General features: G+C 50.7%; 1 protein-coding gene across 2 annotated transcripts in view; it reads left to right on the plus strand.

Annotated features, from left to right (window-relative positions):
* MMP28 (matrix metallopeptidase 28) overlaps positions 1 to 18,707 on the plus strand; it is a 43,761-nt gene extending 25,054 nt beyond the window's left edge. Inside the window, exons 4-8 of one of the 2 annotated variants that reach the window (XM_037880736.2) lie at positions 3,541 to 3,762; positions 7,269 to 7,514; positions 9,659 to 9,808; positions 11,326 to 11,493; positions 15,839 to 18,707. In XM_037880736.2, the coding sequence (XP_037736664.1) occupies positions 3,541 to 3,762; positions 7,269 to 7,514; positions 9,659 to 9,808; positions 11,326 to 11,493; positions 15,839 to 16,233 (1,181 nt within the window). In that variant the 3' untranslated portion in view covers positions 16,234 to 18,707. The remainder of the gene's footprint in view (positions 1 to 3,540; positions 3,763 to 7,268; positions 7,515 to 9,658; positions 9,809 to 11,325; positions 11,494 to 15,838) is intronic. The other variant, XM_043531080.1, reaches the window with a different exon arrangement.
* The last annotated feature ends 6,972 nt before the right edge of the window (positions 18,708 to 25,679 follow it).

Consider the following 25,679-nt stretch of genomic DNA (forward strand, 5'->3'; position numbering starts at 1 on the left):
CCTTCCCCACCCCTGAGCATTTGGCGTAAACTCTCTGCTGATGTCTCTTTACAGTATCTTCTTAGGGTTATCCAATCCATCAGAGTCCTGCATTACGTCTGTTCTCAGCCCGAAGGCTCAGGAAAGTCCACTTCGGTGTTTAAAAATCCCTTGCTCTCAATTGCATTTGACAATTTATACCAGGTGTGAAATGCTTGGTGCCTATGTCCACTTTCCAACCATTAGAGGTGCAGCCATTCCCCTGGGTGATGCCCCATAAGGCAGAGTTATGTGAAGCATTTCCAAATGCACGGTTCCCATGTCCTGCATCCAGCTGGCCGGCTGGTTATTAGTGCTGGCACATGTTATAGCCTAGGCCACTCGGACCTTATGTAAATCACATGAGGAACCAGGAATTTCTTTTTCCTCCCCCCCATAACCGCCAGTAAATGCTTCTCGTCCTTTGGCTTTTGCGTGTGTGTGTGCAGAACTCCTCGGTTGTCTGGGAGTAATGAGCCAGACCTGCAGCTGGTGCAGCAGGCTGGCTCCGTTGATGTTCATAGATCCATTTACTTAATGGTGCTACACTGCTCTTCTGAGAGGAAGGATGGCCTAGTGGTTAGGGAACTAGCCTAGAATTTGGGAGACCTAGGTTCAGTTCTCTATCCTGCTACAGACTTCGTGTGTGACCTTGGGCCGATCATTTACCCTCTCTGTGTCAGTTCCCCATGGATAAAATGGTGATTCTCGCACTGCTGTCCCTCATGGGTGGGTTGTGAAGATAAATGTATTGTGAGATGCTCAGCTACTACAGTACAGTGTGGCTGCCTGGCTCGATGGACGGTAGCCGAGGATGTAGCTCAGTATGTGGATAAAACACTATGAAACAGCGTTGCAATGGACAACGTAAAGTGTCTTGTAATCCAACCGGAAGAACTCCTGGTGCCAAATGTAGAACATGCTCATAGATTCCAAGGCCAGAAAGGACCATTGTGATCATCCAGTCTGACCACCCGTATAACCCAGGCCAGAGAACGGCCCCAGAATTATTCCTACAGCAGATCTCTTAGAAAAACATCCAATCTTGATTTAAAAATTGCCAGTGATGGAGAATCCACCACAACCCTTGGTAAATGGATCCTGTGGTTAATTCCCTTCACTGTTAAAAATTGACGCCTTATTTCCAGTCTGAATTTGTCTAGCTTCAACTTCCAGCCGTTGGATAGTTTTGTACCTTTCTCTGCTAGGTTGACAAGCTCAAGAATTGTAGTTCTAAGTATAACGAGAATGTGGAACCGCTGCGGTTCCGGGTCCACTTGGTGCTGGCAAAACGCAAGTTTGAGCCTGCTGAATGCTTTAGCTATTTCTTACCCACAGCCATCCTAGTATTGTAATAGGGCAAGGAGAACAGCGTTCACATAGGCCTCTTTGGGCCACATCCCCTGCTGCTGTAAATCACTGAAGCTCCTCTACAATCTAGTTTACTTAGCACAGTTTCCACTATGTTAGAAATGTAATAAAAAAAAAACCCTTAGAAAAACAAAGGTTAAAACTCAGCGTGGGGGCGGAGGAATGTTCATGAGACTGCCCAAAACGTCAGGCAATGTGTCTTCATGGAAATCTGAACCCCAGTAGGACTCCCCCACTCCAATGCCACTTTCCCCCAGAGATCCTGGTCACTACAGCTGGTGGTTCGGATACTAAACGGCTCTGTTTTCCCCACAATTGAGTGGAAACACGGAGGTTGCCGAGTGCTTTATGTTGGACACGTAGAAACCAATGCCCCCGAAATTAGCATTGACTTTTGAAATAATAGCAACCCTTAGCTCTTATCGAGAGCTTTGCACCAGTAGATCTCAAAGGGCTTCACCAAGGAGGTGAGTCTCATTGTCCGCACTGTACAGATATCAGCCGTAACTTATCATGTGTATGAGGGTAGCTCGGGGAGGTCCTGGTCAGGGATCAGGGCCCCAGTGTACTGCACAGGTGTATAATGAAAAGATAGTCCCTGCCCCAAGGAGTTTACAATCTAAGCATGTATCAAGCAACAAAAGGTAAACACAGAAGAGGAGGGGAAGGAAGGTGATAGTGAAAGGATCCTGTCTGATATAACAGGGCAGCGGTTGGACCACTCTCTGCCTTGGTAAATGGGCTGGGCAATGATACTTACCTGCCTTGGAAAGCACTGTTGGATCCATGGATTAAACACGTTACACGTGCACTGGTGGTGGATGGGTGTAAACGCTCCCCTGCTGCTTCTCAGCCTCAGCCAGCCGTCTGGGTTTGAAAAGCAGCATTGTTGCCTTACGACACCGGAGCTGATCTTCGCCACGTGGCCTGGCGGGGGGTGCAAGGGGAAACCCGCTCTGCAGAACTGGGTTTCAGCTCCACCGGCCAATCCCAAGAGCTGCCACTCCCAGCCTCCGTGACCTGAGCTCAGTGGCTGCTGGTCCACCTTTTCACACCGTTCCTTCCTGGGGACGCATTTCAACCCCACCCACGTGCTGCCCAGGAGTCGGAGCGTTGCGACCGAAGCCTGGCTTTCCGCGTGGACAGTTCAGCGACGCGTGCCTGAAATCTTGCATTCCTTTTGGGCTGCCTTACCAGCCACCCCCAGCCTTGCCCCTGTGTTTGAGGTCATTCCCCTTCCCACATCTTTGCTATTTCTTTCCGCCTGCAGGGCAGTTGTTTTCAGTAGCAACCTTGTTTTCATTCACTGAAACCCACAGGTAGTAAAGCTAATTATGGGGCCAGATCGGCAGCTCGTGCAAATCGGTATAGATCCATTGACTTCAATAGAGCTGCACCCATCCACACCAGCTGAGGATCTGGCCCTCTATGTGCATTTACTCCGCTTGGCTCTGGGGGGGGGGGAAACGCCCTCCTTCAGGCTGCGGGTCCCACTTTCTTTCCTAACTAGATCAAAACACCCCTTGGCTTCAAAATGCTCAGCTTCTCCAGCAATTCAGTGGTGGTGATTGTTCCCTTGTCTGGCAAACCTTTGTGGGTGGTAGGCAATGGAGATCCTTGCTGCCGAGAAGAGATTCAGTGGGCCAAATCCTGCTGTCAGTTTTACTGGTGTAAATTCAAAGTAACTCCATTCAAGGCAGTGGAATTATTCCAGATTTTTTCTTCTCGTCACTGAGATCTGAATTTTGCCCGGTGTGTGAACTGGAGGAGATGTGTTGAGCTGAAAGAACCTTCAGATCAACAGGGCTGGATTCTGATCTCATGTACACCAATGCGAAACCAGAGTCACTCCATTAAAGGAACCTACTCCAGATTAACTCTGTTGTACCTGAGATCAGGATCTGTAGGATTTCTGAATGCACTGTTCAGTGGAGGTGAAGTATAGCCCATTGGATAGGGTGCTGGGTCAGGAGACAGGACACTTGCTTCTATTCCTTGCTCTAACATGGCCAGATCACTTTTCTTCTCAGTGCCTCTGTTTCCCCATGTGTAAAATGGGTATAATGATCCCAGCCTTCCTTTGGAAGGTGCAGTGAGATCTGTGGATGGGAAGCACAATGGAGGCATAAAAGAAAACCCTCCCTCTTGCAGGTGGAAAGTGGTACAAGCGACACCTGACCTACCGGATTGTGAACTGGCCTTGGTATCTGCCCCAGCACCAGGTGCGGCTGGCGGTGAAGGCAGCTTTCGACCTCTGGAGCAACGTCTCATCCTTGGTATTCTGGGAGGTGCTGGACGGCCCTGCTGACATCCGCCTGGCTTTCTTCCACGGCGACCACAACGATGGACTCAGCAACGCCTTCGATGGGCCAGGTGCTAATCGCTCCCTCATCGTAAGCTTCTCTTTTACACCGGGGGCTCTTACCAGGCAGCAAGCGAGGGAGGGAGGGGTGGGAAGGGGAAGAGGCTTGTGGTGCTCCAGTGCCACCCCCATGAGCAGATCGGCTTAGTGTCGTTGGCCAGGAATAGCACACGATGGCTGAAGGGGAAGGATGGGCCTAACTAATATCATTCTGGGCTGTCCTATGTAAGACATGGGTGGTCATTGTCCTTCTCTGCTTGGCACTGGTGAGGCCTCAGCTGGACCACTGTGTCCAATTCTGGGTGCCGCACTTCACGATAGATGGGGACAAATTGGAGAGAGTCCAGAGGAGAGCAACAAACATGATCAAAGGTTTAGAAAACCTGACTTGTGAGCAAAGGCTAAAATAACTGGGCATGTTTAGTCTTGAGAAAAGACTGACCTGATAACAGTCTTCACATATGTTAAGGGCTGTTATAAACAGAACTGTGATCAATTGTTCTCCTTAGCACAATGGAACAAACAGCCTAGGGAAGTCATGGAAGTTCCTACACCGGAGGTTTTCAAAAGGAGGATGGATAGCCATCTGTCTTGGATGGTTTAGTCACAACAAATCCTGCATCTTGGCAGAAGGTTAGACTAGATGACCCTTGCAGTTCCTCCTAACCCTCTGGCTCTATGATTCAGTGTCTATTGGAGGCTGGACATGAAGTTATGGGCTCGATCTGCAGCAAGGGAGACTTAGGTTAGCTGTTAGGAAAAATCTTCTAACTCTAAGGGGAGTTTAGTTCTGGAACAGACTTCCATGGAAGGTTGTGGAATCCCTGTCATTAGAGGTTGCACAAACACCTGTCAGGGCTGGTCTAGCTTTACTTGGTCCTGCCTCAGTGCAGGGGCCTGGACTTGATCGTGCGTTCAGGTCCCTTCCAGCCCTGCATTTATGATTTCCTGTCTCTGATCTCACTCTGGTGCCAGCTCCATTCCTTGGACGGAGTTCCTCCTGGTTTACACAGGTGTAAGTGAGAGCAGAATTGGGGCCACGCCGTCCAATGGAGACTGAGGCAGGGATTTAGGGGGGTAGAATGTAATTGTTACTTAGCTGGAGTTTGGCTAGGACACTGGGACTAACTACGCAAGTGCCTTTGTCTCACTCCTGTCTACGTACTGAACAATGCTAGTCCTGTAAAGCATGCCCTGAGATCTTTCCTAGACACAGCTGTGCTCTCAAGGACTTGGGACAGATCCTCACGTGGTGTAAATCAATGCTGCTCCGTTGATGGATCTAGGCACTAGACACTAGGCATGGATCTGTGCCCTACTTTTTATTTCCCCTCCAAAGCTGGTTAGTGGTAAAGTGTGGGCCTCTCGATTCTGGGGTGACGGCTACAAATTCCACACCTTCGAAACCTGAGGTTAGTTGCAGATATTTATTCCTAATGTCCTGGCTTTAAGGAATTTGTGATTCCTTAGAATTTGTTATTATTAGGCAGCATGTTTAAAACAAACACAAGGAACTTCTTCATGCAACGCACAGTCAACCTGTGGAACTCCTTGCCAGAGTATGTTGTGAAGGCCAAAAGTATAACAGGGTTCAAAAAAGGATTAGCTAAGTTCCTGGAGGATAGGTCCATGAATGGCTATTAGCCAAGATGGTCAGGGATGCGACCCCATGCTCCGGGTGTGCCTAAACCTCCAACTGCTTTAAGCATTTGACACCGGCCACTCTCAGAGCCAGAATACTGGGCTAGATGGGCCATTGGTCTGACCTGCTATGGCTGTTCTTATGTTCTTGTGTGTTGAATTTGTGATGTCAGTTGTTAAACTGTGCTGTGGACTTTCACACAAATCCGGGACCACAAACTTTTCACAGCTTGGGCTATTTCCTCCCAAGTCCATCACATCCCTTGCTAAGCCATTCTGCTATGTCAGGGGCATTTCAATTCCCGTAGCCTTCAGCCAGTGCAGCATCGTAGCTCGTACTGAGTTACTGCAGAGTGACTACTCCCACGCCCAAGCGATTAACCCATGTGATAAAGATCTTCATGCCAATTTCAATGGAACAACACACTCTACAGATAAAATCGCCCGTATTTAGAAATGAATAACAGAAATCATTTTAATCTCACTATTGCTAAAGAGATTAGTCCACAATATCCAGCCGCCGGCCTTTTTTTTTTTTTTTTTTTTTTTTTAAAAGCCCTGGTTTTAATTCACATTTTAAGAATGTATTTTTGGGACAATCCTATCCAAATGACCAATGCATTTGGTTTTAAAAGAACAGTTGCTTTTGGGCTGAGCCCTTCTTAAATTATCCCTGCAAATAAGAGATTCGATTTAAATGCTGTCAGACCTGTAACGCCCCTGATACAGACATCACTTCTTGGTGCCTTAGATTCCATGGGTTTCAGAGGGGTAGCCGTGTTAGTCTGTATCAGCAAAAACAACGAGGAGTCCTTGTAGCACCTTAGAGACTAACAAATTTATTTGGGCATAAGCTTTCGTGGGCTAAAACCCACTTCATCAGATGCATGAGGTGGAAATACAGTAACAGGTATATATACACAGCATATGAAAAGATGGGAGTTGCCTTACCAAGTGGGGGGTCAGTGCTAACGAGCCAATTCAATTAAGGTGGAAGTGCGCTATTCTCAACAGTTGACAAGAAGGGGGGAAATCACTTTTGTAGTGCTAATGAGGCCAATGTAATCAAGGTGGCCCATTTCAAACAGTTGACAAGAAGGTCTGAGTATCAGCAGGGGGAAATTAGTTTTTGTAGTGATTCCACAGTGAATGTTTGTGGCGTGTGAAAGGAAATGAATAGCTAGTGAAAGGGAGCCAGCGAGGATTTACCTGAAGGTGAGTGGTTCAAATCCAGCCAAGATCAGCTGTAACCAAAATGTCGTGTTAGCTGGGATTAGATGCCAGTTCCTATTGGGCTGATTTCCATTTCCCAAACCCGCTGGCAGAGTCAGTGGAGAGGTTAAGGACAGAACAGGACATTTGGCATGAATTGTTCGTAGATTCTCCCCATCACTGAGGAAGCAAATTTTCCCTGCCCATATACTCCCTGATCTGGGAATAGCTACAGGGCTTCTACCTTTGGGGTTGTCAATCTCCCATCAGTGTTGTATTCACATACTCTGACCTAGCTGCCACTGTATCCAGAGGCAGTGCTAGCCCATTGGGGGGCCCTAAACAGGAATGTTTTTGCCCCCCCCTTATAGCTCAACCACCCCCTAAAAATACTAATTGCATTATTTCCACAAACCAAAACATTTACCAGCACAGCCCGTACTAATATACTTGTTAAAAAGTCCACGTTAAATAAGATGATTGATATTTTAGGGGTAATACTAAATCTAAGCAATTGCTCAATCTATATATACCTAGTGCCCCCATGGACAGCATCCTTTGCCCTTTTGTGCCCAGACGTCCCTCACCATTGTAGAACAGGACCGGCACATGCATGTGACCTTTGTGTCAGTTGTAACCGCCTCCGCTCCTCTCTTTCCACCAGGGGGCGCCCTGGCGCACGCGTTCTTCCCCCGCCGTGGGGAGGCCCACTTCGACAGCGATGAGCGATGGTCCCTGCACAGCGGCAAGGGTCGCAACCTGTTTGTGGTGGTAGCGCACGAGATCGGGCACACCCTGGGGCTGGAGCACTCGCCCGTCAGGAGCGCCCTGATGTCTCCCTATTATAAGAAGCTGGGCAAGGACTTTGTGCTGAGCTGGGATGACATCCTTGCTGTCCAGAACTTGTACGGTGAGCACAGGTCTCCTGGATCCCCTCTACCATCTGTTGGCTTGTGTGTATGTTCTCTCCACGTGCTGCCCCAGCTCTGCACGGGTAGCTGACCCTGCAGGCGTCGATAGTGCTACCCAGAAAGACCCCAGATGCAGGTTGGTGGTGAAGGCGCTCGGCAGTACTAGGACCCCACAGATTCTGCAGGTCCACTAACACGTGTGTGCCCATTACGATGGACCGGCTTCGTCAGCAGTGGACTTTCTACTGCCCCCTAAGCCGGACAAAGGGTTAAGACAAGGTACCCTGAGGTTTATAGATGGAGACAAACAACTGGGATAAACAACTTACATGCCACCTTACGTGTTTCATGACGTCTATTTGTTACCTCCTCTTGTTCCTTATATCTTGGACAAAACATCCCTATTGTCAAACCAGCTTCTCTTGTACTAGACTGGGGTGTACCCAGAGGTGAAAGTAAATTAAGGGACTTATCGGTACGCAGGGCCGGGGTCCTGAGCAGGCGGCGGTGTGTGACCCTCGGGCGGAAGGGGCAGGGCCTCAAGCAGAAGGGGCGGGGCCTTTAAATCCCCGGGCCCTTTAAATCGCTGCTACTGCCCCGGGGCTCCCGGGGTGATTTAAAGGGCCTGGGGCTCCGGCTCCGGTAGCAGCCATGGTAGCGTTAGCTGCGGCGGCGGCCGGGAGCCACAGGGCTCTGGCGGTGATTTAAAGGACCCGAGGCTCCCGGCCACCACCGCTACCCTGGGGATCTGGCAGCAGGGAGGCAATTTAAAGGGCCCGGGGCTCCGGCTGCGGTACCGGCGGCTGGGAGCCCCGAGACCTTTAAATCGCCGCTGGAGCCCTATGGTAGCTGTAGCTGCAGCCAGGAGCCCTGGGGCTCTGGTGGTGATTTAAAGGGCCCGGGGCTCTGGCTGCTGCCCAGGGCCCCAGGCCCTTTAAATCACTGCCAGAGCCCCGGGGCTCCCGGCCACCGCTGCTACCCCAGGGCTCCGGCAGTGGGGCTCTGGCGTCAATGTAAAGGGCCAGGGGCTCCGGCCGCTGACGGGAGCCCAGGGCCCTTTTAAATTGCCCGCCTGGGGAAGCTGCCCCCTGCCAGTACGGTCGGCTGTGTACCGGCGCTTGCCAGTACGCTGCACCATACTGTACCGCCTTACTTTCACCTCTGGGCGTATCTGAACTAGCTGGAATATCTTTATGTAAATATCTAGTGCCTCGTCAACTAGCAACAACTTTGCCAAGTTCGTGTACCGGATAACGAACTTGTGAGCATCTGCTTTAATCCATGGCCTGACTTTGGTTCACGGCCTCTGGTTCAGGCCTCAGATCTTGCACCAGGCCCAGTGCCCCAGGCTCTGACTCTCCCTCTATTACACCCTCTTGTTTCAGCTAGAACCGGGTGAACGATGGATCTTCTGGTTCTCTGGCAATTCTGAAACGTCGGGGGAGAGGGCGTGGTGGGTGGGGGGGGGTGGGCAGGGCATCGTTGTCTGATCAAAACCAAAACCGGTCAGAATTTCAGGTGAATTGAAAAGTAACCAAAAAAATTGTTTCAGCAACATTGAAAAGTTTCATTTAGATTTTGATCATCTGAAAATGTTTCTGAACAATTCAGTGAAATTGACGTGAATTCCCAAACCGGTTCAGGGTAGCCAAATCTGCATCTTTTGCTGAAAAAAAATGTTTCGGCTGAAAAGGTTCACCCAGCTCGGGTCCCTTGGTCGTAACCTCGCATCCAGATAAAAGGCTTGCGTGATGTCTAAGTGCATCTACAGACCCCCCCTTTCCCTGGGTTTGCCGAAGCCCTGGGGGGACTCTTTGCCAGAGGATGTTGCGAAGGCCAAGACTATACAAGGGTTAAAAAAGAACTATATAAATTCCTGGAGGATTGGTCCATCAATGGTTATTAGCCGGGATGGGCAGGGGTGGTGTCCCGAGCCTCTGTTTGCCAGAAGCTGGGAACGGGCAACACAGGATGGATCACTTGCTGATGACCTGTTCTGTTCATTCCCTCTGGGGCACCTGGCATTGGCCACTGTCGGAAGACAGGACACTGGGCTAGATGGACCTTTGGTCTGACCCAGTCTGGCCGTTTTATGGAAGCATCAGCCACTCTACACATCTCATGGTTTCCCTTTCCATCACAGGAAAGCCTTCGAGGGGCTCCGCTGTGCGGCTTCCTGGGAAGTTATTTGCTCATTTCCAGAACTGGAGCCCTGATTTTCCAGGCGACAATCAGCTGCAGGGGAGCCTCGGCTCTTATTACTGCCAGTCCTTCTTCGATGCTATCACCATCGGTGAGTCTCCCAGCCGCCGACACGCAGCTGGAGCCCTCTCCCGGCTGCTCCGTCCAGCCCGCCCTCTCTTGTTGCTTGTCATTTGTAGACGTTCGAGATGGAAAAGACAGATTTATTAGATCAGGGGTTCTCAGACTGGGGGTCGGGACCCCTCAGGGGGTCGTGAGGTTATTATGTGGGGGGTCACGAGCTGTCAGCCTCCACCCCAAACCTCACTTTACCTCGAGCATTTATAATGCTGTTAAATATATAAAAAAGTGTTTTTAATCCCTCAGGGGGGTCGCACTCAGAGGCCTGCTGTGCGAAAGGGGGTCACCAGTACAAAAGTCCGAGAAGCACTGTATTAGATCCACTGGCCCGTTTCCCCTCCAGCTGCTGATGGCGGAGGCAGTGTTAATAACCCCCGGGGGGATCAAGGCTAGGGTACCACTGACAGAGCTGAGGAAGTAGCACGTGTGTCCTGAGGAGAGGTGTGCAGGGAAAGAAAAAGACATGCCAAGTGGGAGAGCTGCTGTGTTGGCCAACACACCACGGATTGAACTGGGGACCCCCAGAACTAAAAGGAGGAGCCAAGTGTCCCAGGGTGGGACTGTGACAGACTCCTGTCCTCGGCAGATCAGGCACAGAGCGGTAGACCTGTAACACGCTCCTTAGGGGGGTAGCTAAGTACACATGGTAGCGAGGAAGAAGGTGCGAGGAGGCTTGAGGGAGGAGTACAGGGGGAAGGCATAGCGGATGTAGTAGGAAATGAACTCAGCGATGCAGAGCCTTGAAGGGGAGGGCGAAGAATGAACTTGATGGAGGAGGAGACAGACGAGGTGGGTGAGATGGTATCTTTTATTGGGCTGACTTCTGTTGGCGAAAGGCAGGCGAGGAAGGGGAGTAACCTAGATGGAGCGACAGGGGAGGAAGACGCCTTCCACAATAGCAGTGTCTATGGATTGAGAGGAGAAGCTGGGAGGCCATGGAGGGGCGGGCGGCTGCAGGGGTCGGGGGAGAGCGGACCGAAGGGTCAGTGCTGTTGGGTAGGGATGGGGCTTAGAGATGGCTTAGCAGAGGAGCTGGTAGGGCTTGCACAGAGCCCGAATGTAGGGAGAGGAGAGGTGAGTCAAAGATGGCCTTGCGGTGAGGAGATGGGCAGGTGGGGTTGACTGGACGGGGAGCGGAGGGCTTGGGAGGAAGTGGCGGGTTTGCCATGGCATGTTCAAGGTGCCTGCAGGGCCCCCAGGTGGAGATGTTGGGGCAGAGAGGTGGAGCTGACACACACTGGGATGGGGCTGGCACTGGAGAAGATGAGCTCCCCCAGGGTGAGTGAGGAGCCTGAGCATGGATTCCTGGGGGAAGAAGCAGAGATGTTGGAGGGGCAGGAGAGAGGCCCTTGCTGTAATGGATTTGCAGATGCTGCTTTCTGTTCTGGGTGGGGCGCAGAGGGGGGCTGGTTGGCTTGCAGAGATAGGACCCCCTGCTCAGGTTTGCAAGGCCACGCTCCCTCTAACTCGGTTTCCCCTTCTGCACAGATGCAGATCACAACCTTTACATCTTCAAAGGCCACCACTACTGGGTTGTGGCGAAGGGAGGCAACACCACCGACCCGCAGCTGCTCCAGACCCAATGGGCAGAGCTCCCAGCTGGCATTGATGCGGCTGCTGTGTCGGAGGCAGACGGCAAATTCTACTTCTTCAAAGGTAGCCAGACCCAGATGGGGAGGAGCAAAAATCTCCCCCTTGTGGCTGTGTCCTTGATCTGTCTGTCCGTCCGGAGCATGGCCTGGTGCATTGGGCTCTAGACTGGGAGTTGGGACTCAGGATTCTGTTCCTGGCTTCGCCGCTGACCTTGGGCAGGTCCCCTTTGCTTTGTTGTGCCTCAGTTTCCCCATCTGTAAAATTGGGAGAATGACGCTCCCCCTTTTTTGTGAAACTCTTTGGGACGAAGGGGTGGAAAGCACTTTCCAAGCGCTAAGTGTTGTTGATTAGCAAGAGGCCAGTGCAGTGCTCTGAGCCCCGAGTGTTACAGGGGCTGTGGCCATGGTGTTTGGGACCCCAATGGCTAAGACGATGTAGTCCCCCATCTGACTGGGAACTGCTGCAGTGGGCTGACTTACTGGCCATTTAAAGGTTTCAGAGTAACAGCCGTGTTAGTCTGTATTCGCAAAAAGAAAAGGAGGACTTGTGGCACCTTAGAGACTAACTAATTTATTTGAGCATAAGCTTTCGTGAGCTACAGCTCACTTCATTGGATGCATACTGTGGAAAGTACAGAAGATCTTTTTATATACACACAAAGCATGAAAAAATACCTCCTCCCACCCCACTCTCCTGCTGGTAATAGCTTATCTAAAGTGATCACTCTCCTTACAATGTGTATGATAATCAAGTCGGGCCATTTCCAGCATTTAAAGGGGCAGCTCAGGGTCATTAGGGCAGGCCCAGGCACTCGGCTGCAAAGGAGAATGGATGTCAGTGTCACATTGGCTTGTAATTGTAACAGCTTGGAGGCTGTTCAGAATGGAGGCTTTGTTCCTACAGCAGGGTGGGGCCCAGCAGTCCCTCTTCCCTTCCGCCCCTGGCTTCCGCCCCCGCCCCCCCTGCAGGGCTAGGATCAGAAACAGCCTGGGAGCGGGGGAGGCTCTTTGAAAAGAGTTTTTGTTTTTCTTCCCTTGCTATAACCCATAGGCCAGTAACCTAGTGCCCAGCCAGTGCTGAGGCTGATGGGGCAGTGGGAAATCAGCCCATGTGCCGAGGGCCTGCGGTTACAGGGGAAGGAGTTACTGCTGTTCCGGCTGTTTTATTTGTTTTGCCATAACCACCAGGGAGGGATCAGGGCCCCAACTCTGTCTGCCGATGTGGTTGTACAGCGCTGAGCACAAGGGGGCCCAGCCATAATACAAACTAATAACGATAACCCGCCAGCCGTAGGCAGCTGGCTTCGCAGTGGAAAAGAAGAGAGGCGCAAAGGCAGGCCATGGTTACAAGGATTGTCAGGGAGGTTCTCCCTGTGCACGAGCACCCTTGCAAGGAAGGATGGTCTAGCGGTTCGGGCACTAGAGCGGGTGGTGGAAGAACTGGCTTCAATTCCTGCACTGCCACAGATTTCTTGCATGACCCGGGACACATTACTTAGCCTCTCTGTGCCTCGGATCCTCATCTGTACCATGGGGATAACAGCCCAGCCCAACCTCACAGAGGTGTGGGGAGGAGAAATACATCAGAGATTGTGGGGCGCTCAGACACAATGGTAACGGGTCCATAGTAGACAGCCAGAGTCCAGTGCCTTTAGCCAGCAATTGCAGGGATCTCAGTTTACAGCCCAAAATGCCAGCTGGGGACATTTCCCTTTGATCTCCAGGGTCCCTGGGCAGGGCTATCCCTAGCTATTCAGGGGCCCTACGTAGCCCCCCCATGCGGGGGTGGTGTGGGGCCCCAGGCCTCCACAGGGCAGGAGGCTGGCTTGTGGAACAGGGTGAGTGCAGGCCCAGCCCTGCTGCAGAGCCCAGGGGGCTGGGGTGGGAAGAGCCAGGACGGGGACCCTGGGGAAGAGCCGGAGCAGGGGCTGGAGCAACACGCAGCCCCAAATTTCCTGGTGCCCGACGCAGCTGCGTACTTTGCGTATGGGTAAGGACGGCCCTGACCCCGGGATTTCACTGCACCGCTCGGGGCTCGCCAGCCGGAGGAGGTGCACTCAGTGGCAATGGAGGGTCCTCGGTGTGGAGGATCCCAGTAAGGGCTGGTCCATGCACTCACCGCTGGTTGCATCTGTCCTGAGATCCTTGGTTTTGCTCTGGAGTGACTGGCTTGGCATTGAGGCGCTGCGCACCAGCGGCCCCTATGGGAAGCAGTGGGAATAGCAAGTGCTCAGCTGGTTGTGTATTGTGTTGGTTTTTGCACAACTTGTGGCAGCCCTGGGGCCTCGGGCAGCAGGAACAGGAAGAGCAGGGTGATCTTGCCTCACCCCTGCCCGGGAGGGATCGCCTCACAACGGCTGAGAGAGGAGATTAGCCAGCAGCCCATTCAGTCCGTCTCTAAGGAGGCCAGTTCTGCTGCTTTCATCCACTAGTGCCTGCCTCATTTAGGCTGCTTGCCCTTTGGGAGAGGGACTGAGCACTCCTCCATCTCCTGGGTAGCACAAAGCGCTCCATAAATCCTGCTCGGAGACAGGCTCTTCTCACAGGGGTTTCAGTCCATGCCCTGGAAGAGGTGAATGGCCCTGTATCCCGTTGCCAGTCTCTTCAGCCAGCCTCTCCCACTTCCACTTCCTGAACAGTGGGGGGTGAAGACCTAGAGCAGGGGTTCTCAAACTGGGGGTCGGGGCTATGTGAAAGGAGCCAAAAAGTTTGAGAATCACTGACCTAGAGTTTATTGAGCTGGTTGGCCTGTCGGGATGGCTGCCCTATCTGCTGCGTGTCTGGCAAGTGACGCGCGCTTTGGCACCGAGTAAATATAATCGGAATAAGACAGGTGTTTGTAGCCTTGGACTTGAGAGACCTGGGTTCAGTTCTCTGCTCTTCTACAGACTTCCTGAGAGACCTTGGGCAAGTCACTTAGCCTTTCCTGCACCTCAGTTCCCCAGCTGTGCCATGGAGATAACAGCCTTACCCTGCCCTGTCTCACCAGGGTGTTGGGAGGAGAAAAGCTTGAAAGAAATTGTGAGGTGCTTAGGTATTACAGTGCTGGTCACCCTATAAGTACCTTAGGTAGGATATCCCGTGCAGGTGAGTTCCCCCTTGTGAGCCCGGAGCTGGGTTTGATCACAGGTTTCCTGAGCGCATCTAGGCCTCTTTGCAGTCCACGTTAGCCCTTTAGGATCCTCTGTTGTTGCGCGTCGATCTGTGAAGGGGGCATTAGTTGGGCTGTTGTCTTTTAATAATAAACCCCAAACCTGGTAAGTATCCCTCTTCCCCTGGGAATCGCTCAGGGATTCTGATGTAGGGCTGGGGAACCTATCATAAATTGGACCACACTGACACCTGCTGGTTGTTTGTCATTAAGAAATCTATGCCCATCTCCCTCTTCCCTCTGAGTCAGCCTTTTGTAGCCATGGCCTTGATTCCCCCACCTCCTTTTGCTTTCATTTGATTGACAGCCATCAGTGGTGCAGCAGGCATGTGTGACCAGCACTGGGGAGCATGTATAGATGGATGGTCCAAGGACACAGCAGCTGGCTACGGGAACTAATAATATTCCTGTGGAAAGCATCTTCCCCAGTTCTGCCCATGATCTCAGAGCGGCTGGGTGTGTCTGCGGAAAGAGTCTGCTACCAAATGCAGGCATTAGGATTCAGGGTCCATGCCCACGGAGGTGAATGAGGGCAGGCAGGTCTGACCTCTTGTAGCTATGGTTTGCAAAGTAAGGTGGGCGGTGCTGGGTATGGGCACCGTCCACAAGGTGTTCATCCTTCCAAGGCGGTTTATTTGAGTTCTGTGCGATTCACCACGGGTGAGCTGGCCCCAGATCTGAATCACAGCCCAGGGCGTGGGACCTCCCGCAGCGTGGTACTGGGCCACAGACGAGCCTGCTGCAGCCTTGGGTCATTTAGGTTGGCAGGAAAGGCTCCTGCTTTTAGATCCAGATCCCTCCTGCCGGCAGCCCACTTGGGGTGCAGTGTTACACTTGAACCACAACACCATCTGTCCTCCTCCAAGTGCCTGTTTGACCTGCCCATGTGGCCTAGTGGATAGAGCACTGGACTGGGACTCGGCAGACCTGGGTTCTATTCCCAGCTCTGCTACGGGCCTGCTGGGTGACCTTGAGCAAAATCACATTGCCTTTCTGTGCCTCAGTTTCCCCATCTGTAAAACTGCAGGAATGGTGCTGTGCTCCTTTGTAAAGCGCTTTGAGATCGGCTGATGAAACGTGCTGTGTAGTATTTATTAACTACACACCTTTGAGAAACCAGCTCCCTGTCTCTCTCTTGTCATTGTCAAAATGCTGTCGATAGATCATGGCTCTTGACTTCCCCTCTGTGTGTCCTGGCCCCTACACAGCCTCCCCCCTGCAGCGATCCTAAACAGCTTTGTCTCTGGCTTCTCCCCAGGCGGCCGATGCTGGCGATACAAAGGGTCCGCCCTGGAGGCGGGATTCCCCCAGAAGTGCAGCACCAGCAACCTCCCTCGCCACCTCGACGCGGCCCTCTATTTCCAGCAGCTCCGCCACCTGGTGCTCTTCAAGGGCCCCAAGTACTACGTGGTGAGCGAGGAGTCCCTGCAGGTGGAGCGCTACTACCCCAGGAGCCTGAGGGACTGGAACGGGGTCCCGGCCGGGGTGAATGGCGCTCTGACGCAGCAGGATGGCTTCGTCTACTTCTTCAGGGACGACCAATACTGGAAGTTCGACCAGGCCAAGCTGCAGGTGGTGGCGACTGGGAAATGGGCCGCCCAGCTGCCGTGGATTGGCTGCTCGGGCGGGAATTCCAGTCAGACTCTCTTCTGATCTCCCACACGGCCCTGAACATGGCATCGAAAAGATGGCGGCTGATCCCCATGGGGAGGGCTTTTATTTAGATACATGTTTAGCTTCCCAGGTCGGTCCTTCACCCAGGTGCCTCTTGCCAATGACCTACTTGAACTCCTGTCTCAGGAGCCATCCCACTGACTGGCACAGGTGAGCAGGGATAGTCGCTACCTTGAGATGAACAGTGGGCAGATCTCTCCGGCCTGCGTGTTCTTCAGTGGATTAGCCCATGGCCCCCCCTAAGCAGAAGCGCTAAAATGGGCATTTTACAGAGCTCTAGAGAAGACCAGACCAGCTTCTCAGTTCAAAGACATCTCCACTTGCAAACAGGAGGAGACTGGCCCTTTAGCCTGGCAGGGTTGGATAATCCCAGAACTACCACCCTGACGTGCCAGGGTCCAGATGGCTGAAACTTTAAACATATTTGGAAGGGGTTTTTTGGTCCAAAGATGCCAACATATTTCCCGTAAGATGAAAAGTTTTGGGGGGTGGAGACTCTAAAAACTAAAACCCTGTTGACTTTTTCCACATACTTTTTATGTTGTTTTTCACAATATTTTTAATGGGAATTTTTATCAAACCTGCTATTGCCATTTTTCGTTTACCCCAAACTGGGGTTTCCACTGGACCATTTACCGAAAAAAAGGGGGGAGCTGACAAATGCAGATTGAACGTTTTCAATTAAAACAAACAAACCAAGGGAGAATGGGCCCACGTTGAACCTGCGAAACGGAACGTAATTTCCAAATGACTGGCGAATTTCCCCCCCGTTTTTCCAGTGGCTCTAATCTTGCTGTGTTCATTTGGTGACAGATGAGAACAACTCTGATCATTCTCCAGGCCAAATTCAGGGGTTAGCGTAGGCTACTGTAACTTGCTGAGAGATCCAGAAGAAGTTGTAAATTACAGCAGTTTAGACTGGCATCCGTTTGCTTGGTGGAGGAGGTGGTCTGTGTAGCCATGAAAGTAAACACAAAACACTGCACACGCCAATTAAAACCCTTTGAAACATCGTCGGCTTGTGCTTCTGAATTAGCTGGGAGCATCTGAAAAGAAGCATAATCTCCTAAGGGCAATGGTGAAAGCTACGCTCCTGGAAACCGAAATCTAGACTGGGCAAATAGACGAAATAGCGGGGGTGGGAGGGTGGGGGTGGTTTGGACTCATGGGACATAATAACTCTGCTCCATCTTTGGCTCCTGGCCGATTCAGTGATTGTGTATTGATTTCCCAGGTAATGCCGTAGACTGGGCTGTGATGTGGTGCTCAGTGGTGGGGCCACATCACGCAGATGGATCAGCTAGGGAATTTCTCTGCCTGGTCTCTGGGGATTGTATTTACGACATTCTCTCCATCTTCTTGGAGATGTCTCTCTTCTGGATGCCTCAGCAGGAGCTGGCCTGGGTAGCCCAGGAAATCAAGAAACCAGAGTGGTAACCCTACGCTTGCATCCTGCCCACGCTGCAGAAGTTGCCCAGCAGGGTTTGTTCCTGTGCTGGGAGAGGGGCCTGCAGAGACATTGCCCTGTTTTCTTTCAAGAACACTTCAGACTCTCAACTCCTGAGCCCCCGGGAAAGTGAGTGAATGTCTCGGAAGTAGAAGGGGACACATGTTTTGCTGGAGTCCGCCATCAAAAGCGTTTGAAATCTTGTCTAAAGCTGCCTCCTCACCAGCAGCTGTCCCGGCTCGCACCCTCTTTGGAGGTCTCCTGGCTTCCAGCTCCCTTTACATCCTGCTTCTCCAGCTTTCTCTCGCAGTGTGTGTGGCTCTCCAGTTTTGCTGATTTAAGCAGCTCTTAAAGCAGCCTGGCCTCCTGGTTTGGTCCAGCAGAGGGCACTCCTGGGCAGGAATTAAAGGATTTGATAACAATGTAGGGTAAGGCCTTTCCCATATAAAAACCAAATCCCAGTTCCTTGGCCCTTTCTCCAAAGCCTCTCAAACCGGCGTCTTCCACTGCTTGCCCAGAAGACCATCGAATTGGGCTGGGTTGACTCTGGTAGGAGAGCAATTTCCAGAGTCCTCCAGCCTTCTCGGAGAATGCTGTACCAGTCACCCCTTCACATTTATCATGCCAGCTTGAGCCCTCTGCTGAAGCATGGGGAACAAGGTGATACCTCAGGTATCTCTGTTGTGAACCTTGCTAACTGATAGTGACTGTACTCCCTCAATCAGAGGGACTATTGCAATGAATGGGATCTGGGTATCCCATCGCTTAGGCAGCTCCGGGCATCTCACCCTTAGCTCACAATATTGCCAGGTCTCACACCGGCTGATGTTTTTTCTTAAAGCCCCCTGCTCCTGGAGGCATGTGATATTTGTGAGAAATTCAGCTTTCATGTAAAAACAAGTGCAAGTTTCTAGCCTTTCTTGCTGCAGAGAAAAGCTTGAGAATGTGACCGCAGTGAACTCTAAAAAGCTCAAAATACAAATAAAAGGAATCTCTTGATTTTTAAGCCAATCTCAAGATTTATTTGGAAGGCGTATGGGTTGTTGATTTCTTTCGAATGTTTGCGGCTGGCATTGCTGAGTTTATTTTAACAGATTAGCTGCCAGCAAGGGAATGGAGTGGGCTGGCTTTGTTAGTGGAATCCTGGAGACTGTTTTGGACCAAAGTAGGATGAAATGCAGTGTTCCCAATAAAGGCACAAAGTGGGTTATTTTCCAGGGGCGGGGAAAAGTTTCCCTCTGATCTGATTGTCGCAGGCACCTGTTAGAAGCTTTTCATCCGTAGCTGTCGAAACCAGCTTTGATTGTTCAAATTGCAACTGGCACAACAACAGATCATGCAGATTTCCCAGGGGCTTTTTTTCACCCCGGCCACCAACTGCTCAGCTGCCTCTTCCCTGTACTAAAACCCAGTCCCTACAATGAAGAGCTGGTTTAACTGTGTAAGCATTTCGGGCTACGGTGTGTATGAAGGGCATTATACTAAATAAGGGCCTGCTCCTGCCTTGGGATGCGATCCTTCACTGAGGATTAAAGGGCCTCACCTCACAAGAGCAGGCCCCCGATTAGCAAGGATTTCTTCCAGCATTGTGGATCGTTAATTTCCTTTTCCTCCAGAGCTGAAATAAGGACCATGGAGGATTAACTTGTGGCCGTCCATAGCGGCAGTGCTTGGGTGATGCCAGTTTTGTTTGGGGATGAGCTGGTGAGACACAATATTGACCACTTCCTAGCCCACACCGGCTCTGGCTAAGGAGTCACTCCTCCCCCATTACTGAAGAGACAAAGGGGCATCTGCCCCTGTTTGTTTTTCTTCGTGTTGTAACAGGCCAGTGGTGTGTTTTGTTTGCTGCCTACTGACACCCAGGTATGTTGGCGGGGGACAGGATATAAAGCGCAGAACAATGCGGAAGGTGTCGCAATACGTGCGGAGGGCAGGGTGGGCCGAGTTCATTCCTGCTCCAACTCCACAGAGCTCAAACAACTTACCCCGCAGAGGGATCTGGCCCCCTAGCCTAACCTCCACCAGCTCCCAGTGGCCGTGGGGGAGATAGATAGGGGGAAAGAACAGAACAATCACAGGTCTATGAAAGGGCTGGGAAGGAATTTCTTCTTCAGATAAGAGAGGCTGGGAAGAAAGCCCAAGCATGTTAATCATAAAGGATGGCAGCTCCCCGGACTTCAGGGAAATCAGACGTGGAATTGCTAACAAAAGGGCATATTCCCGGAGGTGGCATGGATTCGCCTCATTTGATGAAGGACAAATAGGATCTCACGCAGTGTTGGAATTAGACCAAGGCTGAGCTACAGACACTCCCCATCTCCATCCAAGGACCGCAGAGCACCTGATACATCTTAGTGACTGAATCCTACAAGGCCCCCCAATCCCAGGAGGGAGGTGGGTATTGCTCGGCGCATTCTAGAAAAGGGGAAACGGGGCACCCAAAGATAAGGTGACTTGACCAAGGCCACACAGCAAGTCTGTGGCAGAACCGGGAATAGAACCAAAACCCACGCCCCTACGCTAACTATTAAACAATGTGTCCTCTTCTCTGGTCACTGGAGGTACTTAGCAAGGCAGGAGGCAAGATGTTGATAGTAAAGGGTGCTGATTCCAGCCCTGATTGGAGGTGAGCCTGCCCCTAGCTGTATGTTTCAGGGGTTCTGGTAATACTTTATTTGTATTATCATAGCACTTGGGAGCCTCCATCATGGACCACAACCCCATTGTGCGAGGCGCTGTACAAACGCAAGGCACTGCCAGACTCTTAACCGCTTCTATAAGGACTGACACTTGGATGGGGGTCGTTTGTGAAGGGGTTTTTCCCTAGCACTCGATCTGTGATTGTATCTATGACCTTGTGGTCAGGCTGTGCCATTCACCTCCATGCAGGTCCCACTGTCTAGTGAGAAAAGTGCTTATCCTTTCCCACAGATGGGCTCCAATTGTGTTAACGAGGGCGGTGCAATGAGCAGAGCTCGCTGTTCCTCGCCTGTCACTTGCTTTTACAGCAAGGACCCATTCCTTCGTCAGGGAGCGCTGTTAGGATGCTGTGATTAGAGCAAGATGGTGCTAGATAAACATCTAGGCTCAAGGCAGAATGGGATCTTGCTAACTGCAGAGCTAAAAGGCTGCTGAGCTATATAAGATCTTTTCTACAGAGCATGTTCTTCCACTATAACTAAAGCAGAATAACCACAGCCGAAGGGTGCCTCCCCGTGCTTTGTTTATGCTGGTTTGAGGCACTTCCCTGTGAATCAAACATCCACAAAGCACTGTGCTTTTTCCAGATAACCATAAGAATGGCCACACTGGGTCAGACCAAAGTTCCATCTAGCCCAGTGTCCTGTCTTCCGACAGTGGCCAGTGCCAGGTGCCCCAGAGGGAATGAACAGAACAGGTCATCATCAAGTGATCCGTCCCCTGTCGCCCATTCCGAGCTTCTGGCAAACAGAGGCTATGGACACCATCCCTGCCCATCCTGGCTAATAGCCATTGATGGACCTATCCTCCATGAATTTATCTAGTTCTTTTTTGAACCCTGTTATAGTCTTGACCTTTACAACATCCTCTGGCAAAGAGTTCCACAGGTTGACTGTGCATTGTGTGAAGAAACACTTCCTTTTGTTTGTTTTAAACCTGCTGCCTATTCATTTCATTTGGTGACCCCTAGTTCTTGTGTTATGACAAGGAGTAAATAACACGTCCTTATTTACTTTCTCCTCACCAGTCATGATTTTATAGACCTCTATCATATCCCCCCTTAGTCATCTCTTTTCCAAGCTAAAAAGTCCCAGTCTCATACTGAAGCCGTTCCATACCCCTCATCATTTTAGTTGCCCTTTTCTGAACCTCTTCCAATTCCAATAAATCTTTTTTGAGATGGGGTGACCACATCTGCACACAATATTCAAGATGTGGGCCTACCATGGATTTATATAGAGGCAATCGGATATTTTCTGTCTTATTATCTATCCCTTTCTTAATGATTCCCAGCATTCTATTGGCTTTTTTGACTGCCGCTGCACGAGTGAATAATTTCAGAGAACTATCCACAATGACTCCAAGATCTCTTTCTTGAGTGGTAACAACTAATTTAGACCCCATCATTTTATATGTATAGTTGGGATTATGTTTTCCAATGTGCATTACTTTGCATTTGTCAATATTGAATTTCATCTGCCATTTTGTTACCCAGGCACCCAGTCTTGTGAGATCCCTTTGTAGCTCTTTGCAGTCTGCCTGGGACTTAACTATCTTGAGTAGTTTTGTATCATCTGCAAATTTTGCCACCTCACTGTTTACCCCCTTTTCCAGATCATTTATGAATATGTTGAATAGGACTGGGCCCAGTACAGACCAGGCTGCTTTCTGGGAAGGCATCCCATGGTGCAATGTTCTGCGGTCAGGCTCTGTGCATTCTGGGATTGTTCGCATGGCAGCACACTGTCCGCAGCTGTGCACTTCCTTACTTGTAAAATCATCTCAAGAACAAACATTGTGGAATGTCCAAAACGGTTGCTGAGAAATGAAGGGATTTCTGAGCTTCAGTGGGGAGTAGGGAGGGGTCTAATTCAGAGCATGTGGCTCTGATGAAGGCGGGTTTTCAGGCCGTTTTCCCCATTTTTCCACTCTGTCACTCACAATAACTCCCTGGAGCTTAAAATGGAAGTCTCTTCCTGAGCTGAAATATTGTTTCTCCATTGCATGTAATGATTTTTTATTGTATGGTTATGCAAGAGTGCTGGGCCGCACACACTGGTTTGTTATCCTAGGGTTGCTCAGAAGCGCTGGGCTACATGCGGACTGGTTTGTGGTTCTTGGAGTGCAGGGCAGCATATGCTGGTTTGTTATTGTAGGGCTACGCAAAAGCAGTGGGCTCCATGCACTGGTTTGTTATTGCAGGGCTGCTCAGGAGAGCTGGGCTACATGCACTGGTTTGTTATCGTAGAGTTGATCCTGAGCAATAAGTGAATCACATGAGCTGGATCAAAGTGGGGAAGCAGAAATGGAAGGAGGAGGATTCTCCAATGAAGTCCAAGAAGTAGCAGGGAAAATAAAAGGAACTGCTTCCCCTGACCTCCCTTCTGGGATAGGACAGAAGAAATATACACAGGGTACCTGCTAATTAGCACTGCCCCAGTTGTCTATGCTGAGATCCTCCCAACTTAGCTCCTTGGGCTGGATGGAGCTCATACTTCATGCAATACGGCAAGCTCCAAGCCACCAGGCAGCCCTGTCTCAGAGCCCATTTTACAATGGGTCTTTTCTCCTCCGTGACCTTGCTTCTCCGAGTATGTCAGGCACGCAGCATTCCTGAGCCTGCAGGAATATTTGAGATTCTTCGGCCACGCGGACCTCCTTCCCCAATGTGGTGTTGGCTAGCAGAGTACAATTCTGTGTCAAGTCACAAACTCCTTGCACACTCGTTCTTGGGGGTGGGGGCAGGGTTACACTGTTGCAGCCAAAACGTGTGAAGCTAAATCTATGGCCCACAAAATGTCCATTATATGTATGGAGGTTTTGAGCAAATGATCCAAACTAGACACTGTAATCCTGCAAGCTTTGTTACAGGGCAGGAGAGCAGGTGTCTGGGGAACTATTCATATTCTCGTGTTGCCAGCGTTCACAATTAATGGTGTTCTTCTTAAACCCTCAGCTCCTGGAGGCAGGTCTTTAGAGAAGAAAGTCAGAAGAAATGAAAAGAAATTAAGTTTCTAGTCCTTGTGATTGCAGAGAAAATCTTAAAGACATGAAGCAAGCGCATCCTAGAGAGGCTCAAACACCAGAAGGCAAACAAAAAGAACCCAATATTTATTATTAAAAAAACCTCATGATTTTCATGCCAATCTCATGAATTCTTTTGGACCCGATCCATTATTTTTCATATGCTTGGGTTTGGCAGTGCTGCATTCCCACCGAGCCCAGATTGCAAAACCAGTATTTGGTTCTCAGCCTAGTACTAACGTGTCTTCAGATTAAGTCCCTAACTTAAATGGCTGGCTTCATGCTATCTAGCCATCTGCTGCCAGCTCTGGAGCTCATCTCTCAGCCAGAAACCTAGCTTTGTGGCATCCAAGCACCTAATAGCTAGACCTGGAGTTCTTCCAGCAAATGGATGAGCTTCCAGACACCTGCTATGCTAATATCCCTGGAACTCATCTGCTCACCTGGGACCAGATCCATGGCATCAGGATACCTACAGGCAGGCAGGGTGATTCTATTCCAACCAGGGAGCTGAAGGCATTTCAGCCTGCTAGGCAACTAGAAAAATATACGAGCAAATATAGAAGGTCGGAAGTTGCCTGTTTATAAATCTCTTTCCTGCCCTTCTAGCACGGGTTGCGGTTGTGTGGGAACAAAGAGATATGATGAGCACCTCGCAGCTCTTTCAGTGTTGCAAGACCCAAGACCACTGAAACAAGCAGGGCTTGAAAAATCCACCCCATCCAAGGCAAAAAATTCCTTGGGGAGTGCGGTGATCTTCGGAACATTAAGTTTCTAGCTGGAAGCAGAACCCTGTTGAAGGGAGTGAAACAGTCCTGAAGCAGGTCAATTCATGCTGCCACCACTGACGAGGACTGGGGAGAGGGGGAGCTTGAAATGGTTGGTAGAGGAGCACAGACCCACTAGCACCTGTGCGGCAGACAGGAGGTTCTGGAGGGCGAGTGGTGGAAAAGACAGAGTACACTCCTCCTTCCTTCCGCTGGTCAGTGGGATTGGAAGGGTGGCTTCAGATTAATGAGCACTTCATTGACTGCGCTTTGGGAGCGTCCCCCTGAGATCAGAGGGCCACGCGCTTAGGAGGAATGTCACCAAGCATGAGTGAGGACACCGTTTGGTGACGGCAGAGGATAGAGGAGAAAAGCAAGTAGAGTAGTTGTGAATCGGGCACCATAGGAGACAGCCTGACGAGGACTGGGGAGAGGAGGAGCTGGAAATGGCTGGTAGATGAATCGGGTGCCATCTGCCACAGGAGACAGCCTGGTCCCATCAGACCAGTGCATGTGGCTGGTCCAGAGACAAGCACTTACAGTAGCATTTTGTCTTCTGTGGTTGAGAATTGTCTATTCAGCTGTGAGATCTGCAATAACCAGAGCCTGCCATTCTCCCGACAGGGACGATGGGTGCATCTACACCAGCAAATGTATAAATCCCAGGGCTGCAACATGGCTATAACACAGCTTGGTCCTGTGCACATAAGGAGATCATGGCACCGTCATGTTTTAACACATGACCCCAGAAAAGGTCCGTAGTCTAGAGTTAAGTAGTTTTTACTCCGTGCATCTGAAGAAGTGGGTTTTTTTTACCCATGAAAGCTTACGCCCAAATAAATCTGTTAGTCTTTAAGGTGCCACCGGACTCCTCCTTGTTCTAGTTTTAGGCATCTAATTTACAGCCTATCCGCACAGCTGCTGGACCTTGGCTATCAACAATTCCCCCTGCTAGCATGGGCCAAAGAGTGCTGCACAGAGAGAAAAACTCAGCTTGTCTCTTTCTGATTAGAGACCTCAGCTTTTCTTGTGCCTTCATCAGCCAGAACCCAAGTGCCCCCCCTCTGGGCTTCCTAGTGGCGCTTCACCTGCTATCCAATTAGCACCCCTTAAACTGCACCCCTATTCTCAGATCACTGCTCTGCGGCTTTTAACTTGCTACTGCACCTACATGAAAGTAACTGAGTCCTAGGGAGGGTGAAGACCTTCTTGAGGAACAAAAATTCAGAACTCCAGGTAGCAGAGAAAAGCATGGGAGAATCTCTCTCTCACACACATGCTCATACACACAATGTGACCACAATTTCCTTGGGCTGAAATTGACCCCTTTGCAGAGGGCCAATGTAACCCACCGGTCAGTGTGTGTGTCTTGCCCAGTCCACAGATGACATGGGTCCTCCAGCCCGAGGTACAGAGCCTGGCTCTCTAGCTTGCGCTGGAGCAGCTCATGGTTTTTGCTCTGGAGTTGAGCTGGTGGGGAATTT

This window comes from Chelonia mydas, chromosome 17 (assembly GCF_015237465.2).
Source record: "Chelonia mydas isolate rCheMyd1 chromosome 17, rCheMyd1.pri.v2, whole genome shotgun sequence".
Classification (NCBI taxonomy): domain Eukaryota; kingdom Metazoa; phylum Chordata; order Testudines; family Cheloniidae; genus Chelonia; species Chelonia mydas.